The sequence below is a fragment of the Sphaerodactylus townsendi genome, linkage group LG17 (assembly GCF_021028975.2).
Source record: "Sphaerodactylus townsendi isolate TG3544 linkage group LG17, MPM_Stown_v2.3, whole genome shotgun sequence".
Lineage (NCBI taxonomy): Eukaryota > Metazoa > Chordata > Lepidosauria > Squamata > Sphaerodactylidae > Sphaerodactylus > Sphaerodactylus townsendi.
In genome coordinates, this window is record NC_059441.1 from 21,665,969 (window position 1) to 21,682,778 (window position 16,810).

The 16,810-nt window shown below is 47.0% G+C and overlaps 1 protein-coding gene across 5 annotated transcripts in view; it reads left to right on the top strand.

Annotated features, from left to right (window-relative positions):
- The window catches only part of AKAP13 (A-kinase anchoring protein 13), a 137,119-nt gene that overhangs the window by 92,548 nt on the left and 27,761 nt on the right, over positions 1–16,810 (top strand). For all 5 annotated transcript variants that reach the window (XM_048481668.1, XM_048481669.1, XM_048481670.1 and 2 more), the window contains 4 exons: positions 3,727–3,772; positions 4,583–4,715; positions 12,674–12,839; positions 16,037–16,104. In XM_048481668.1, the coding sequence (XP_048337625.1) occupies positions 3,727–3,772; positions 4,583–4,715; positions 12,674–12,839; positions 16,037–16,104 (413 nt within the window). The remainder of the gene's footprint in view (positions 1–3,726; positions 3,773–4,582; positions 4,716–12,673; positions 12,840–16,036; positions 16,105–16,810) is intronic.

The window sequence follows — 16,810 nt, forward strand, 5'->3', positions numbered from 1 at the left end:
TTTGGTCACATCTGCTCCCACGACAGATGTGGCAGTATGCTTGATACCCCCAAAAAGTGGATGAAGCACGCTACAAAGTATGCAAGGCAACTGCAAAGGGGTCTGGGAACTCTGTGGAAGAGTCATCCCACACCCTATGATAACCACACGGGAGCGTGCGCTTTACTGTTCGGACGGTGTACACCTATCTGAACGTGGACTGGAGATGTGGCTATGAGCTGTACGGCGAGCCCTCTTGGATTAGCTGCAAGGCTTTTGAATCTGTGGCGGGAGCTGAAGGGTCAGCTCTAGCTCTGTGGCAGTTTGGGCAGAGGAGCACATCCTTGTGGGGAGGCCGAGCTCATGCATCAGACCTACTCGCGGTTGGGGGCCTCCTTAAGAGGCTTGGGGTGGGGCGAGCTCATGGCATATGCCACAGAGGCCTCTGCAATTCGAGCCTGACACCCCAGCAGTTAGGGGGTCACAAGGGGCAGGCGCCCCAGTGGCCCTATACCTCTCTGTCCTCCCCAATAGGGTTTGGGGTTGTTGTTGGGGTCAGCCAGGGGTGCTGACTGGCTGCTGATCGAATGTGCTCCTCTTGATCACCCAGCATCTGCCTTAAGAATGTTATAACAATAAAGAGGGCTGCGGCCCGTTTTATTCCATGACTAGCAGGGCCCGGCCACGCATTGCTGTGGCAATTGTCCTCATCACAGTCCGCAACCCACACAGATGTCCATGCAGGTCCAATGTTCCACAGCATTGCCTTTTGGGGTGGTCAAATGGAATCCCCCTTTCCCTTTTCAATGCACATTGTTATATGGTGCTGTCTTTTTTTTAGTATAAAGTAACCCTTTCCATTCCACAACGGAACTGTCCAGAGTGTGAATCCCGCTGTCCATGAGGCTGGTTGACATGCACAGTCCTGGCTTGGGTAAGGCAGAACTGGGGCAAGCAGGCTATCCCAGTCAGGCAGCAGAGGCAGGGTGGTGAGGCGCTCAGAGCGAGGCCAGCTCCCTGGGTTCTTAATGGGCCACGTGCAAAAGAAGCGGAGCCAGTAATGTTGGTTCGCCCCCACCCTGTGGATTTTCTTAGAAGAAAAAGGCAAACTCCACCTTGCTTTTAGTAAAAGAGAGCTGTGACGAATATGGGTGAGGAAGTGGGTAAGTGGTGGTTGGATGTGAGGGAGGGCAGAGTGAGGTGTGTGAGGATGAGCTGGATGTGTGTTGTGTGGTAGCAGTGGGTGAGGCACAGAGGGTGAAAGTTACCTGCGTGTTGGGGGGGGGAACCCCACCTGACGTCTCACATGGCAAAGTGTGTATGTGTTTCACTTCCCCTCATATTACCTAACAGTATTACCTATTTACTGTTTTCACTGCTCATCTCTGCCCATCTGCACGAACATTCTAAGCCTTCAGGCCACAGACAGACAGGCTGCACGAACATTCTAAGGGTGACAGTTAAACACAGCCAGCTTCATGGCCTGGTGTGCCAGGAAAAAGACGTTTTACCTGGCTCAGGTATGGACTTTCGGCGATTTGAAGGTCCGATTACCTGCCTGCAACAGAGAAGAAAGTCATGTGAAAATTTGGGGGCAATCCATCCAGCCGTTTCGGCGTTAGGATGTGACTAACAAAGTCACTGTTAGCTTTTTATATATATAGATGTGTCCTGTGATTATTCACCAGATAAGCACCTGCACAGCTGAACGCAATACAAATTCTAGAATAATATGAAGGACATTCCAAGGAATGTACCAGCAGCCATAAAACTGTACCAAACCAAAGTTTTGACTCAGCTACTGTATGGCATTTCTTCTGGGTTTCCAACTTCCAGTCAAATACTGTCGGAAAGGATGCAAACAGAATTCCTCCGAGCTGCTCTACAGATTCTGTCGGGAGTGTCTTTGTTCTACCCTGAACCTGGTATAATGAGAACTGAGGCTAAAAAATCCATCCATCCATCCATCCATCCATCCATCCATCCATCCATCCATCCATCCATCCATCCATCCATCCATCCATCCATCCATCCATCCATCCATCCATCCATCCATCCATCCATCCATCCATCCATCCATCCATCCATCCATCCATCCATCCATCCATCCATCCATCCATCCATCCATCCATCCATCCATCCATCCATCCATCCATCCATCCATCCATCCATCCATCCATCCATCCATCCATCCATCCATCCATCCATTTATCTTTTAACATGTATGATAGGTCAAGAATTGTGATTATAATTTCTTTTTTGCTTTAATTTTTGCAGTCAGTGCTTCTACCAATTATTTTTTTACCATGAAGAATTTGTCCAGAATGGGGTCTGCAACCTGTGGCTCTTTCCAACGCTGCTCTGGAGGGCTGGAGGGACATACTCCTAGAGGTCGGAGGGTAGCGTGGGTGTGTCCCTCCAGAGCAGCCACCATCCCCTCTCTGCCCCACGGAGCAGGTGGTTTCCCTGACTGGCGCCACTGCCTCCCGCAGCTCGAGAGGCAGCGGCACCAGGCAGGCTGTGGCTGCCATCCCTTCTTTGCCCCACGGAGCAGGCGACTGCCTGCTCTCTCGGGCAGAGGGGGTTTCCCTGCCCAGCGCCTCCGCCTCCCAGCGCTGGAAGGAAAGGTGAGTGGAGGGGCTGAACCAGAGGTGGCTCCGTGCGGAGCCGCCTCTCCGGCTCAGTAGATCTTCAGGGCCGTGGAAAACGGGTCCAAATGGCTCTTTGGATGGTAAAGGTTGCTGACCCCTGTTCCAGATATTTAGATTAAAGAATACTGTACTCAAACATGCTTTCAAAATTTACTGTTGAGGAGATCCAAAACATTCCTTGCTCAAGGTGTGCAGAAACCGGCAAGGAGCGTTACCTGTGCTTCATCCTTGTTGCATTATCAGTTGTGATCTGTGACATTGCAGTTGTTATCCTCTGGTGACTACCACAGTCCTGTTTCCACCTGCATGCTGTCCTCCCTTTTCTCAGCATAAAATATTTTACTGAGTGACTGTGACATCCTAAACAGAAAATCTTATCTTCTGTTTTTTTCCTGCATTTTTGGTTATGTAAATAGATCAACCTGGAAAGACCTAAAAAACCACAAACGCTGACTGTGGATGCTACAGAGAATGTAGTATTCATATCAGTTAGAGATGATGTTTGTGAGTGTTTGCTCAGTGTGTAGGAGAAAAGGGGACAAAGCCAGTCTGGAGTGATTGCTTGCATGTGAAGCTGCTCTAACAATCTTTTTGTGAAGGTTATAAATGTGTTTTTAAAAGAGCATCTATAAACATATATTTTAGCAGCCCTGATGACCCAGGTTCTCCCGATCTTATCATAAATGAAGCAGGGTTTGGCCATTCTCTGCGCAATTCCCCACATACAGAATAATACACTTTCAATCCACTTTCACAATTGTTTGCAAGTGATTTTTGCTATTTTGCACAGTAAAATCCAGCTGCAAAGTGCATCGAAAGTGGATTGAAAGTGCATTATTCTGCATGTGCGGAAGGGCCATTTGTCTTTGGATGGGAACTCGCTAAAGAATGCTAAGGCTACAGAGGAAGGCAACGACAAACCATCTCTGTTCATCTCTTTTCTTGAAAGCCCCATGGCGGTCACCATTAAGCAGGCCGTGACTTAACAGCACGCTCGAGACTCTTGAATGCAAGTGGAAATAAATTAGTCCAGCAACCAGGACATACTCGGACCGCCCATTTATACAATATATATTTTTGCCTTATCTTTTTTCAGGCAGCCGATCTTTTTCTGGCAGTGGCAGCAATTCGGTCCCTCAAAGGTAAGCTATTCGCTGTGCATTTGAATTTTCCTCCATTCAGACATGTGGGGTTTTTTTTTTACAACATCCAGGGCACTTTTGCACAAGCACAATAATGCACTTTCAATGCACTTTGCAGCTGGATTTTACTGTCGGAATAGCAAAATCCACTTGCAAACCATTCTGAAAGTGGATTTAAAGTGCATTATTCTTCATGTGCAAAAGAGGCCCCAAACCTTGAATTAACTGAGAACCGAAAATGACTAATGAAAATAAAACAAAGCCTTGTACCCCAATTACCTTCCGGGGGAAGACGAAGGGCCGATAAAGCTTCTGTCTCATGAGCATGATGCCGGGGGGCGGGGATTGAATAACCACAGATTATACTGTTCCTCATGCCTTTGCATGTTGAGTATTTGTTTGCTCTTAATATTTCACATTATAATTCAAAGATCCAAGAAAATCCAAGTATCAAGAAATGCTCTTTATATTTAATGTTATGCTTTCATGCTTCATGCGGTGTAAATACATTTATGATAACGCATAGTTATGGGATGGAGTTCAGTTCACTTAGTAACAGGGCTGTCTCTCAGCTATCAGCACCCCCATCTGTCTTTTGCTTGTCCCTTGCCCAGATGCTGCTCCAAAAGTTTGTGACTGGAGCTGTTGCTAATTAAATCTGGATTCATAACAACAGGTGCTTGAAAGGCAGCAATGTGCTGGGATTTGATTAATGTAGAAGGGCAGCCTGAGAGAGAGAAAAGAAAAAGAAATTGTGGCTGGGCTGCAGGTGATGTGCGTGCTTTGAAATGTGTCTCTCTTGGCTTCCAGCATTTCTGAGGAGACCTGCAATGCCCTGCCACCTAGTCCTTCCAGGAGAGACTTGGAAGCAAAAAGTGGAACAAAAGTGAGTCGGACCTTCAGCTACCTGAAGAATAAAATGTCCAGTGGTAAGAAGAGCAAAGTAAGTAACTTCCAGATGTCTGCCAGCTTGTGCGTGGCTTAATGGGAACGGGGACGTTCTGCAAGGGTGAGCGGAAAAAGGAATCATAGAATCATAGAGTTGGAAGAAGAAGAGGAGTTGGACTTATACCTGCCCTTTTCTCCTGTAAGGAGACTCAAAGGAGCTTACAATCTCCTTTCCCTTCTCCCCTCACAACAAACACCCTGTGAGGTAGGTGGGGCTGAGAGAGCTCCAAAGAACTGTGACTAGCCCAAGGTCACCCAGCTGGCATGTGTTGGAGTGCACAGGCTAATCTGAATTCCCCAAATGAGCCTCCACAGCTCAAGTGGCAGAGCGGGGAATCAAACCCAGTTCCTCCAGATTAGAGTACACCTGCTGTTAACCACTATGCCACTGCTGCTCCCAAGGGCCATCAAGTCCAACCCCCTGCAATGCAGGAACCAGTAATCAAAGCACATGATCAAAGGAACCTGAAGTAGATGTAGTTCATATTTCCTGCCTCCAGTAGAGGTGACACCCTTTAGGTGCCTGGATTACGATGCTAACTACAGACCCTGCAGAGTAACAAGGAAGTTGACCAGCTCTTGCCCAGCTCTTGCCTTTTTCTGTCTGGCTAATTTGATGGGGAGTCTGAGATGCCTCCTTCTAGCGTTAACACCATTTCTGGGTTAAAACTGAGTGAAAATTGTTCCATGTTCATCGGCAAAAGAGATGTCTGCTAGCAGGCTGGGAGGGAGTGGAGAGTTTAACATCTTGTTCTAACAGTAAAGGTTCATTTAGCATTTCTGCATTGCCTTAAATGTTTTCCAAGGCTTGAAAATCGGGCTGCAGAGTTCTGTGTGCATTCCCAAATTGTCCAGGCCTGGGGAACACGTGTGCTCCAATGCTGCTATTACTGTTAAATAATACGTGCCATAAAATGGACTCCAGAGCACATTAGCATGTTTAAATTGAGTTGATATGTATGCCAACATTAATGTTTGAATAATATAACTTTTGGTGGTTGAGATGGCCACTTTATTAAGCAGCAGTAACCTTCAGAAACCTTGAGAGATGTTGTGTGTGAGGCTTCTCTTAGCTGGGGGTGATCCTGTGGCAGGGATGTACCACCCATGGGAACATGTGGGGGCAAATGTCCCTGGGCGGCGCCCATTTAGTCATGAGGGGATGGAAAGTCACCCCCCTACCCCTCCTCCTCTCGCCCCCTGTGTGAGCCAGCAAGACCAGGGAGGGCAGGAGGTTTGCGGCCACAACAACGAGCAAGCAGCCCCTTGGTGGGTGGTTCAGGCATGAGTCACAAGAGCCTAGCGGCCCCCGCCTCCCTGTCAGGTCTGAGGATGGCCCCCACGCCTGACAGGGCCAGGTGCGGGACCCCCAAAAACTCAGATCTTGCCTGAGTGGGGCCAGGCATGCCCCCCTCCCCCCCCCCCAAACCCCCTCAGATCTTGCCTCGGCCTCCATTTTCTATCAATACGCCATAGTCCTGTTGGTTGAGGAACTGTTTTACTTTTTTGCAGGGGCCAGTTTGATTTAACCAAAGGGGGGGAAATTAAATGAAGAAAGCTGGAAGGGGTTCCAGCTGTAGGCCTGGAAACATATATATTTTTAGCAGCCCTGTTTGCATGGCACAGTGAACGCACCGCTGGCAGGCTTAAGGCAAAACTTTCCACATACTTGGGGAAAACGAACTGCAGCTTTCCCATGCACAATCACTTCAGTTCTCCACTTTTGACAGACAGTTCAGCATGACAGTGTTGGGGCAAGTTCTTAGCTGGGCCTTGGTGGTGCGTTGCATGCCGAGAACAAAGTGGTTCTGCTCAGACGTAGCAGAAGGTGCAAACTTGCAGTAGAGATCGGGTTAAACTGAAGTTCTGCAGGATGGGCAAACATTTTACGTAACAGATCTTTCAAAATAAAATAAAATGGAGGCTGCTGTTGGCAGTGGACTTTTATTTTCTTCTGACCAAGCTGTGGGTGGAAAAAGTCAAGACTGCTTCCCTGGCAGATGTTGCCATTTGTTCTGAAGATTACAACATCCCTAAGTGGTTGTGCAAGACAAGACAATTTCCTTTTGCGGGCCTGCGTGTCACTCCCTTGGGTGCACAGATAGTTCTGAATTATCTCAACCTATAGAAAGTCCGGTAGACTGAACACCCATCTTTTTTGTTTCCAGTCAATCCATCCCTTGTTGCATTGCAATTTCAAGTACCCTTGTTTTATGCGCAATATGACTTTAACAGATCTCTTAATTTGAATGTATACAATGGTCCCTCCCGTCCCCCAAAAAAGAACCCCTTCCATAAAGTCCTTTACTACAATTGTTAAAGAAAAGAACTTAATTAACTTTATGGACAATTGAAAACCCTTGATAGAATATTTAAACAAAACAGAAACGAATGAATTGATGACAGTGGGGTCTGATACTAGTGAGAGCCAGCATGGTGTAGTGGTTAAGAGCAGGTGCATTCTAATCTCCGGGACCAGGTTTGATGCCCTGCTTTGCCACTCGAGCTGTGGAGGCTTATCTGGTGAACCAGATTAGCTTGTGCACTCCCAACACATGCCCGCTGGGTGACCTTGGGCTAGTCACAGTTCTTAGGAGCTCTCTCAGCCCCACACACCTCACAGGGTGAGGTGTGAGGGTAGGGGGTGGGGAAGGGAAAGGAAAGGAAAGGAAAGGAAATTGTAAGCCCCTTACAGGAGAGAAAGGGGGGATATAAATCCAAATTCTTCTTCTTAGGAGATCCGTAGCTTAATGGTGCCATGAAGAAGCAACTTGGTACAGAGATTCCATTTTCAGTGGCATCTCATTCTTTCTGTGTGTTTTTTAAATATACCCTTTCCTTTTAGCCGTGGCTTTCAAGAAGGCACAGTGTAGTTCTTGGCTGGTTGAAGTGCCGCTGTCTTTCCTCGCTTAGGAATCCATTTTGAGTTTAATTAGTGGGCGTGCAAGGACATTCTTTATGTTGAATCACTGCAAACTGTATCTGTTTCCTGGGTGCACAAGAGCTTTTTTCCCTAGTGCTGTTTAAAAAAAAATAGAAAGAGGAAGTAAAACCGGAAGCCTGTTAGTACCTGCGTCTAGTGCTGGTCATTACACTGTCCTAAAGCCGTAATCATTTATCTCGATTGCGCTTTTGATGGATGTTTGGTTTTCAAGGATATCTTTAATGTGCAGCATAAAACATTCAAGGATCTATTCTAGATGACAACTGGAAATTAGGGATAGTAATCTTAGCTCGCAAGAGAGGTACTCTTGAAGTTTGCCTGTTCCTTTATTGTTTGTATTGCTGGAACCTGCATTTTCATGACTTTCTTCTAAGCCTCGCCAAAGGATGGCACCAGAACAGTAAACATCATCTTTGAGGAAGCCCAGAAGAAACAGCCCTTCCTCCTCCCCTCCCCTTTCGCCTTTCATTGCTCAACTTTTTTCTGACTTCCTTTCCCCCAGTCATTTTTTTTAAATGACAGCTGCCTCAGCAGCGAGATAGGTTTGGGTTCCAGCGTTATGGGGTGATAGATCTATGACTCAGCTTCTCTTGTGCCGTTACCTGGAAGCATGTCGTTGAAATGGCACCGTTTTTCTGATGTGCCGTACATAACAGTGAAGCTGGTAGGACGGACGCGCTCAGAGGTAAGTGAGTGGCCATCTATTGTGGACATGGCTGGCTGGCTGGCGTGATTTGAGGGCAAGGAAAATAGTTCAGGTTTTTTTGACTTGCGGACTGTGATGTGGTTTGTTGTCCCATTGGGAGCTTGTACTCTTGTACTCATGTACTGAAAACCAGGGCTTGACCAGCAACTGGAGTATCCCATGGGCTTATATTAATTAATTAATTCATTCATTCATTCATTCACCTTTTATTGGCATAAAATGGGCTTATATCATGCTGAAAACCAGGGCTTGACCCTCAATTACGGTATCCCATGTGCTTACCTCATGCTGAAAACCAGGGCTTGACCATCAACTGGAATATCCCATGGGCTTATTGGTACAGCAGGGATAATTATACCAGCTCTGCAAGAAGGTACAGTTTCCTTAGCTGGAAACGGTGGGTGATTTTTGGAAACAAGTCAGTGGTTTCTTTAAAAACCTTTTTCGTTCCTTGAAGCTGTTGAGCACCATTTCCTGTTTTCTAACTGAACTTAGTTGTGTGGGTTTTCTCTCTCTCTTTCCCAATGATAAATTACTGTTCCTTAAAACAAACCAAGCCCCATGCTACCTTAGAAAAAGTCCATGTGTCTTGAGAGAATCTTGGTAGCTGTTTCAGTTTCATTGACCAGGAGAGAGTGTTATCAAGAGATACTGTTCCATGTCCAAATGAGTGCTTAAAAATACAGTATGTGAGGCTCTTGAGTTACAAGGAGAAGCGTTCTCAAGACATTGGTGTTAAGAGCAAAGTTAAAGAATTGTGCAAGGCATGCAGCTGTCTGTTAGGGCAGAGTGCATGCTCTGTAAGGAACAGGGAACGACAGACGAGATTAAGCAGTAAGTGTGTTAAAATGTCTATCCAACAACCTTGCAAGGTGGGTCAGCCGTATCACCCCCCAGGACACTAACCACATCAGGCTGCTGAGTCTCTGGCCTTGATAATTTTTCTTCTCACTGGCTTGCTTACTCACGGAGTTTGATACGGGCAATGGGCTATCAGGATGGATTTTAAGGTATTTTAAATCACTTTTTAAGTCCTGGTTCTCACCAAGATGGAAAATGTGGGATGCTGCACTTTGTATTACCGGGGTGGGGAGAGGGGGGGCTCACAGAATTGAATGGTTTTCCAAATACTCTCCAAACGCTCCATGCAAAAAACTGGCATACCAATGCAAAGGATCTAGCTGCGTCTTCTTTCCTTGTTTCTTACTTGGGGCAGGCTCCAGCAAGCAAAAGGGACGTTCTGGGGGCGAACTCAGGGGCTCTCAGTTGGGCATGGGAGTTTTGCTTCTGTGAGGAAGAACCTGAGGAAGAGGCAGGTAATTGTGGGCAGATAAACCGCAGCCTTTGAGGACTTGTTTGAAAATGGGCAAATGTCTCCCTGTCTTGCTCTGTCCCCAGACTTAGAGGCATATGGCCTATAGTCACCCATGTCCCTAAGCGCATGTCTTTTGATCATGTGAGGGGGTGCTGGGCATGTGCCCCAGCTGTATGCCACCAAGCCCCCTCCCCCTCCCTGCAGGCCGCGTCCTGCCGTTCACATGGTCTGGGGATGGCAGGAGCCAGCCTGCAGGGTGGTGGGGGGCGGGGGTTGGTGGCGGGCAGCCATGGCACCCACCTTTGTCACACACACCCCCACAAAGTTCCATGCCACTGGTCTCCAAGCAGGCTGGTTTTTGCCTGGGGACGGCAGGACCATGGGGCACAGGGAGGCACCCGGAGAAGGTGTTGTCCCCAAGTGTCATTTCCCCCCAATATTCCTCTGACCAGACTAGACCGCAGGTAGTCCCCTGGGCTGGCCTTGCATGTGCTAGAACAGGGGTAGGGAACCTTTAACACTCAAAGACCCATTTGGACCCGTTTTCCATGGGAAAAGAAAACACTTGGAGCGGCAAATAATTTTTGACATTTAAAATAAAGATAACACTGTATATATTGGGTTTTTTTACCTTTTACTCCACTCATTCTGAGAAGCGCATGGATGCGCCTGCCCTGCTGCCTGCAGGGCAGGCAAGGATGGGGCCAGCGGCTTGGCCTTGCCGGCCGCTGGGAAAGCGCCTGCCCTGCTTGAACGGGGTGGGCGAGAGGGGAAGCCCGCGCACTGCCCAGCCGGCCACGGGTAATTGGTGCGCTCGCCCTGCTGCCTGCAGGGCGGGCAAGGATGAAGCCGGCGGCTTGGCTCATGGAGGGCAGAATTGCCGCAAGGGCAGAAGAGCCGCATGCGGCTCTCGAGCCGCAGGTTCTCTACCCCTGTGCTAGAACCTTGAAAACACCCATATTGAGCTTTTGAAAAAAAAGAGTAGATTTCTGATTCTCTTAATTGCAGAGAGAACCAAATATTTGAATAGAGGAAGAAAGGAAGAAAGGAAGAAAGAAAGAAAGAAAGAAAGAAAGAAAGAAAGAAAGAAAGAAAGAAAGAAAGAAAGAAAGAAAGAAAGAAAGAAAGAAAGAAAGAAAGAAAGAAAGATTCACAGTTGGGTGGTGGTGATAGTAGTGGCAGATGAATTTAGCCTTTCAGCTCAGCCAGCCTGCTTGCCACATTGGTTGAACAATTTGCATCATTGACAGGAACTCAGCATCAGTGGTTTCAGCGAAGAACGCAGGACGTATTGAAAGCCATTTGACTGAGAAACTGTTTTTGATTGCAGCAGAAGTTTATTAGCTCTGATGTGAGACTGTAGGCAAATTTCCTTGAGTTGGTCTTTCCGCTGACACCAGTGGGACGTTCTTAGGAGCAGTTGCATTTTTTAGAATTGGTAGGGAAAGATCTGAGTAGGGGACAGTTTGGAGAAGTCATGCATGTTATTCAGAGCTCAATACTGTTTATGCCACCCCTACTGTCATTCTTTATATTTAGAGTGTTGTGGGTTTTCTGGTTTGTATGGCCGTGTTCCAGTAGCATTTTCTCCTGACGTTTCACCTGCATCTGTGGCTGGCATCTTCAGAGGATCTGATGGTAGTTGTGACAGATTAGGCCCAGGGAAAAGGGTTAATTTTTAGAAGGTGCAGAAAAGCTGGCCACAGCAACACTTAATGTAAATGTAGACACCTCCTGATTGCCTGGCGGAAACGCAGTTAGCCTAGAGCCACATGTAGGGGGAGCTAAGGACTATAAAAACAGGGAACAGCCTGTCCGAAAGGGAGGAAAAAAAGGTTTTGTGAGTGAAGGAGCTGTTTGATTTTTGGGAACTGAGCTCTTGAACTGGCAGACAGAGGGTCGCAGTTCTGGGCAGGTGGTCAGTCAGACCCTATCAGCAAAACACATCCTTCAGTCTGGAGATTGTGTCCAGCGAGAGACAGAGAGAGGAAGGCTAGGTGGCCAGATTCCTGTAAAGCAGGTGTCAGCAATCCGCAGCTCCGGAGCACCATGCAGCTCTTCCAGCCTTATTCTGCGGCTCTACGTGGCCTGGAGGTCGGAGGGTAGTGTGGGCGTGTCCCTCCAGCCCTCCAGAGCATCGCTGGAAGGAAAGGTGAGTGGAGGGGCCGAACCAGAGGTGGCTCCGTTCGTGAGGGTGCCACTTTTCGCGTCCCATCCACTCACCTCTCCTTCCAGGGTTGCTCTGGAGGGCTGGAGGGACACGGCCACGCTGCCCTCCAACCCCTGGAGGTCGGAGTGTAGCTTGGGCATGTCCCTCCAGAGCAACCGCCATCCCCCCCTCTGCCATCCCCACAGTCGCCATCCCCCCTCTGCCCCACGGAGCAGGCGGTGACATGATAGCCATGTTTAGATATTTGAAGGGATGTCATGTTGGTGAGTAAGCAAGCTTGTTTTCTGCTGCTCCAGAGAGTAGGACCAGGAGTAATGGGTTCCAGGTGAAGAGAAAGAGATTCCACCTAAACATCAGGAAAAACCTCCCAAAGTAAGGGCTGTTTGACAGTGGAATGCACTACCTCGGAGTGTGGTGGAGTCTCCTTCTTTGGAGGTTTTTAAAGAGAGGCTGGATGGCCATCTGTCAGGAGTGCTTTGATTGTGTGTTCCTGCATGGCAGGGGGTTGGACTTGATGGCCCTTTGGGTCTCTTCCAACTCTAGAATAAAATAATTAAAATGAAGGAGAGGTCCAAAATGATGAATGGATGTATCCTGCCAAAATAAGAATCATTGTGTTATCATGTTCCCATATATATTTTGAAGTAGTGGTCACTTAAGAAGGGCCTTCTAGGATGTGACCACCTTCTTGGCAGGGGTGAACCACTGCATGATAGTCAGAATGGTCTACAAGATGGTAAAAATAATCAAGTGCGCATGGAGAGCAATGAGGGTTGCTCATTCTTGATTTCTTTTTCTGCCCCTCTTTCTTTTCTTAGGAAAAAGAGAAAGACAAAGAAAAATCCAAAGACAGAGATTCCAGGGAAAAAGACAAGGACAAGAAAACCATCAATGGTCATGCCTTCAGCGCAATGCGAATGGTGGGACCCATAGACTGTTACCACTGCGCAAAGCCTTTTAACAAGGATTCCCTTGTGTGCGCAAGTAAGTTGTTTCTTCTTCTTGGGCGGTACATAATTGCGGACATATGCAGGTGGCTTCTTATCAAAATGTTGTTGAAGATGTTGGTGAAGTCAGCTGACATGGAGGCTATTGTGGCCCCAGGGAGAGATTTAAGAACATAAGAAAGCGTCTGCTGGATCAGACCAGAGTCCTTCTAGTCCAGCACTCTGCCACTCACAGTGGCCCACCAGGTGCCTTTGGGAGCTCACCTGCAGGATTTGAAAGCAACTTGATAGGATACAGAAAGGCTCAGGCCTTTTTTTCTGTCTGGAAAATAAAAACTGAGACCTGGTTTACATGATACAGTTAGATGAGGTGGTAAAATGAACACTATGCTCCAGACAGTGTGGTATAGTGGTTAGTAGCAGCGGACCGTAGCCTGGAGAACTGGGTTTGTTTACCCACTCCTCCACATGAGTGGCAGACTCTAATCTGGGGAACCAGGCTTGATTGCCCACACTTCCACATGAGAGGTGGACTTTAATGTGGAAAGCCAGGTTTGTTTCCCCGCTCTTCCTTGGGCTAGTCCCAGTTCTCTCAGAACTCTCTCAGCCCCACCTACCTCACAAGGTGTCTGTTGTGGGAATAGGACAGGAAGGACTTTGTAAGCCCCTTTGAGACTCCTTTAAAAAAGGAAGAGGAAAATGGGGTATAAAAGCCAACTTTTATTCTTTTTTTCAATATTTTTAAAAAATATTTTGATCCTTTTTTTGAATATTCCCCCATGTTTGGTTTTTAAACTTGTAATAAAGTGGATAGTAAAGAGTTAACTGGAATCTGCGCAAGGCTGTCGGAGAGGGGTGTGAGCTTTCGACTTGCCGCAAGGCTTCTTTCGGTAAGAGAAAGTCCAGAAATGTAACCTTCCCCCCCCACTGCAGCCTAAAACAGCACAACCCATTCTGCTGCTTCATTCTTCTGCTTGCGTAGACTTGCCTTAACAGCCTTGTCATACACTATGGAGAACGGGGTAGAAGCCAATTTACCCTTGTCTTTGTTGCCTGCCAATCTGGTACTGTTTTCCTAGGAACCAGGAGGTTGGTGTTTGGAACTGCTGATTGCTTGAACTCCATCCAGCTAGGAAGGGACGGAAGGCAATTATGGGCTGCTGAGACATCGCAGCTTTGGCCTTCCCTGTTAGGTGGCTCACTCTCTTTCTTTCTTTCTTTCTTTCTTTCTTTCTTTCTTTCTTTCTTTCTTTCTTTCTTTCTTTCTTTCTTTCTTTCTTTCTTTCTTTCTTTCTTTCTTTCTTTCTTTCTTTCTTTCTTCCTTTCTTCCTTCCTTCCTTCCTTCCTTCCTTCCTTCCTTTTTTTCTTTCTTTCTTTTGTCCTTCCTCCCTCCCTCCCTCCTTCCTTCTTCCTCCCCTCCCTCCCCTCCCTCCCCTCTTCCTTTCTTTTCTTTTCTTTTCTTTTGTCCTTTCCTCCTCTCTCCTCCCTCCCCTTTCTTTCTTTCTTTCTTTCTTTTTTTTTCTTTTTTTCTTTTCTTTTCTTTCTTTCTTTCTTTCTTTCTTTCTTTCTTTCTTTCCTTCCCTCTTTTCTTTTATTTCTATTTTTTTTTCTCCTCCCTCCTCCCTCCCTCCCTCCTTCCCCTTCCTCCCTCCCTTCCTCCCTTCCTCCCTCCTTTCCTTCCTCCTTCCTTCCTTCCTTCCTTCCTTCCTTCCTTCCTTCCTTCCTTCCTTCCTTCCTTCCTTCCTTCCTTCCTTCCTTCCTTCCTTCCTTCCTTCCTTCCTTCCTTCCTTCCTTCCTTCCAGAAAGATTGGGCCAGTTGAATAGCCATGTTAGTCTATTGTAGCAAAAAAACCCCCCCAAAAATGAGACATTCAGCGGCTCTTTAAAGGCTAATGACATTTATGTGAGACTGAGCTCATTTCTTCAGATACAAATTCCTTTACCTGATTTTTTAAAACAACGAATAGCAAAAAGAGAGAGAGGGAGGAGTCGAGCAGAGAGATGCCCAGTATAATAAATCAGGTAAGATTCTCTATGTGGTGATTGGAACCCCTTAGTGCTCCCCACTAACCACTATACCATACTGCCTCGGAGATTAACGTGGTCTTCTGGGAAGATATTCTAGGGGTTTGAAGAAAAGGGTCTTCCAGAACTGAGGCGATGACTAGTCATTCTTGAATTCAGCGAGCATTTAAAAAGATTTTCAATATGGGACTGTTGTTACCATGCTTTGAGACTTCTACCTCAAGAGGGATGCTGGAACTTACCTGAACAGCCCTCCGTGTATGTTTAATTGATATTCCAGGGAAGCTCTGAAGTTGGGAAAGATGGAAAGATGTTCACAGCAGCCTTGTGTATGGAGAGAGGTGGTGTGTGCCTGAGGCTTGGGCGGTGACGCAGTTTGACATTTCCCTCCCCAACAGTTCAGGTTTAGAAAGGCAAAAGTGACTGTTGTTGTCTAAAGGAGGAAATTCCTGCCCTTGCCTGTTCATTGCTCTTGATTCAGGTAGAGACTGTAGACAGCAGTAAAGGTCATTCAGAGAGGTTGCCCAACCCATGCTGATGTCGGTAAGGAGAATCTAAAGCTGTTTGCTTCCCCGGTCTCCTCATAAAAATGGTAAAAAACTCACAAGGGGGTTGCATTGGAAAGATGAAGTACTTGAGATGAAGTCTGATGTAGAAGGTCCCGTTCTTCTTTCAGGGAAAATCACAACAGGTCTTGAAGGTTCGTTTTCTTTGCAGAAATGCTTGGCCCTGCAAAATTAGGGAAAGGATGATTTTCAAAGTAATTTTAACTCGGCTTTTCTTCAGCATCCTGTTTTCCATCACTGTTGATTTCTACAGCCCTCAGGTGAATGTTTTGGGTTTCTTCTCCTCCAGTCTCAGAGCGTGTCAACCCAGCCAATTTTTAAAGCTTGTTTTCATCCCTGAGGCAATCTACTTCTATTGCCTGGTTTCAACCTGAACTCCCAGTAGAAAGCAGCAGAGAACTCTTGCTAAGATCCGGCTGGAGTCCTTGTACCTCAGCCGGCTATTAGCATTCTCTTTAAAAACCTAAAAAATTCTCACAAAAGGTGGCACGCGTCAGTTCTCCCTGGAGCTGCCATGTGCTCAAAGAAGATGGAATTGCTGAACTTGAAAAGCTTTTTTGAAAAATGCCATGCAGGGACGACAAAGGCAACCCGGGCTTTTGATCAGGTACATGTTCACCTGTGTTTTCCTTCCATTGTACAGATTGTGACATCATCATCCACAAAGGCTGCACAGAGACTGTGGTAGCATGTGGCAAAGCCAGACTGAGGGTAAGGATTATCTTGTTCTTTGGTGTGTGAGCTGCTGTAGTCGAAACAGAATCATAGAATCATAGAGTTGGAAGAGACCACAATGGCCATCAAGTCCAACCCCCTGCAATGCAGGAACACACAATCAAAGCATTCCCAACATATGCCGATCCAGCCTTTGTTTAAAAACCTCCAAAGAAGAGAAGGGTGTGGTGGTTAAGAGCAGATACACTCTAATCTGGAGAATCTGGTTTGATTCCCCGCTCTGCCACTTGAGCTGTGGAGGCTTATCTGGTGAACCAGATTAGCTTGTGCACTCCAACACATGCCAGCTGGGTGATCATGGGCTAGTTGCAGTTCTTCGGATCTCTCTCAGCCACCCACCACACAGGGTGTTTGTTGTGGAGAGTGGGAAAAGGAAGGGGATTGGTAAGCCCCTTTGCGTCTCCTTACAGGAGAGAAAGGGGGGATATAAATTCAAACTCTTCTTCTCTTTTATATATGAGTGCATGGCACCCAGAAACCATAGAGTTTTAATTGCCCAAGTAATACGAATGTATCTTTTCAGATGGGATGGCTTTCTCAGTCTCCGCAAATCCCTGTTTCTTTGGTAGGTTGGTTTTGAAAGTTTCTAGCTCTCTCGGGTTCAAAGACGAGCTGGAAGCCATGCATGCAGACAGCCGCTCTAGTCTGGGAGTTTCAGACCAGCCATGTTGGTGTACAGTAG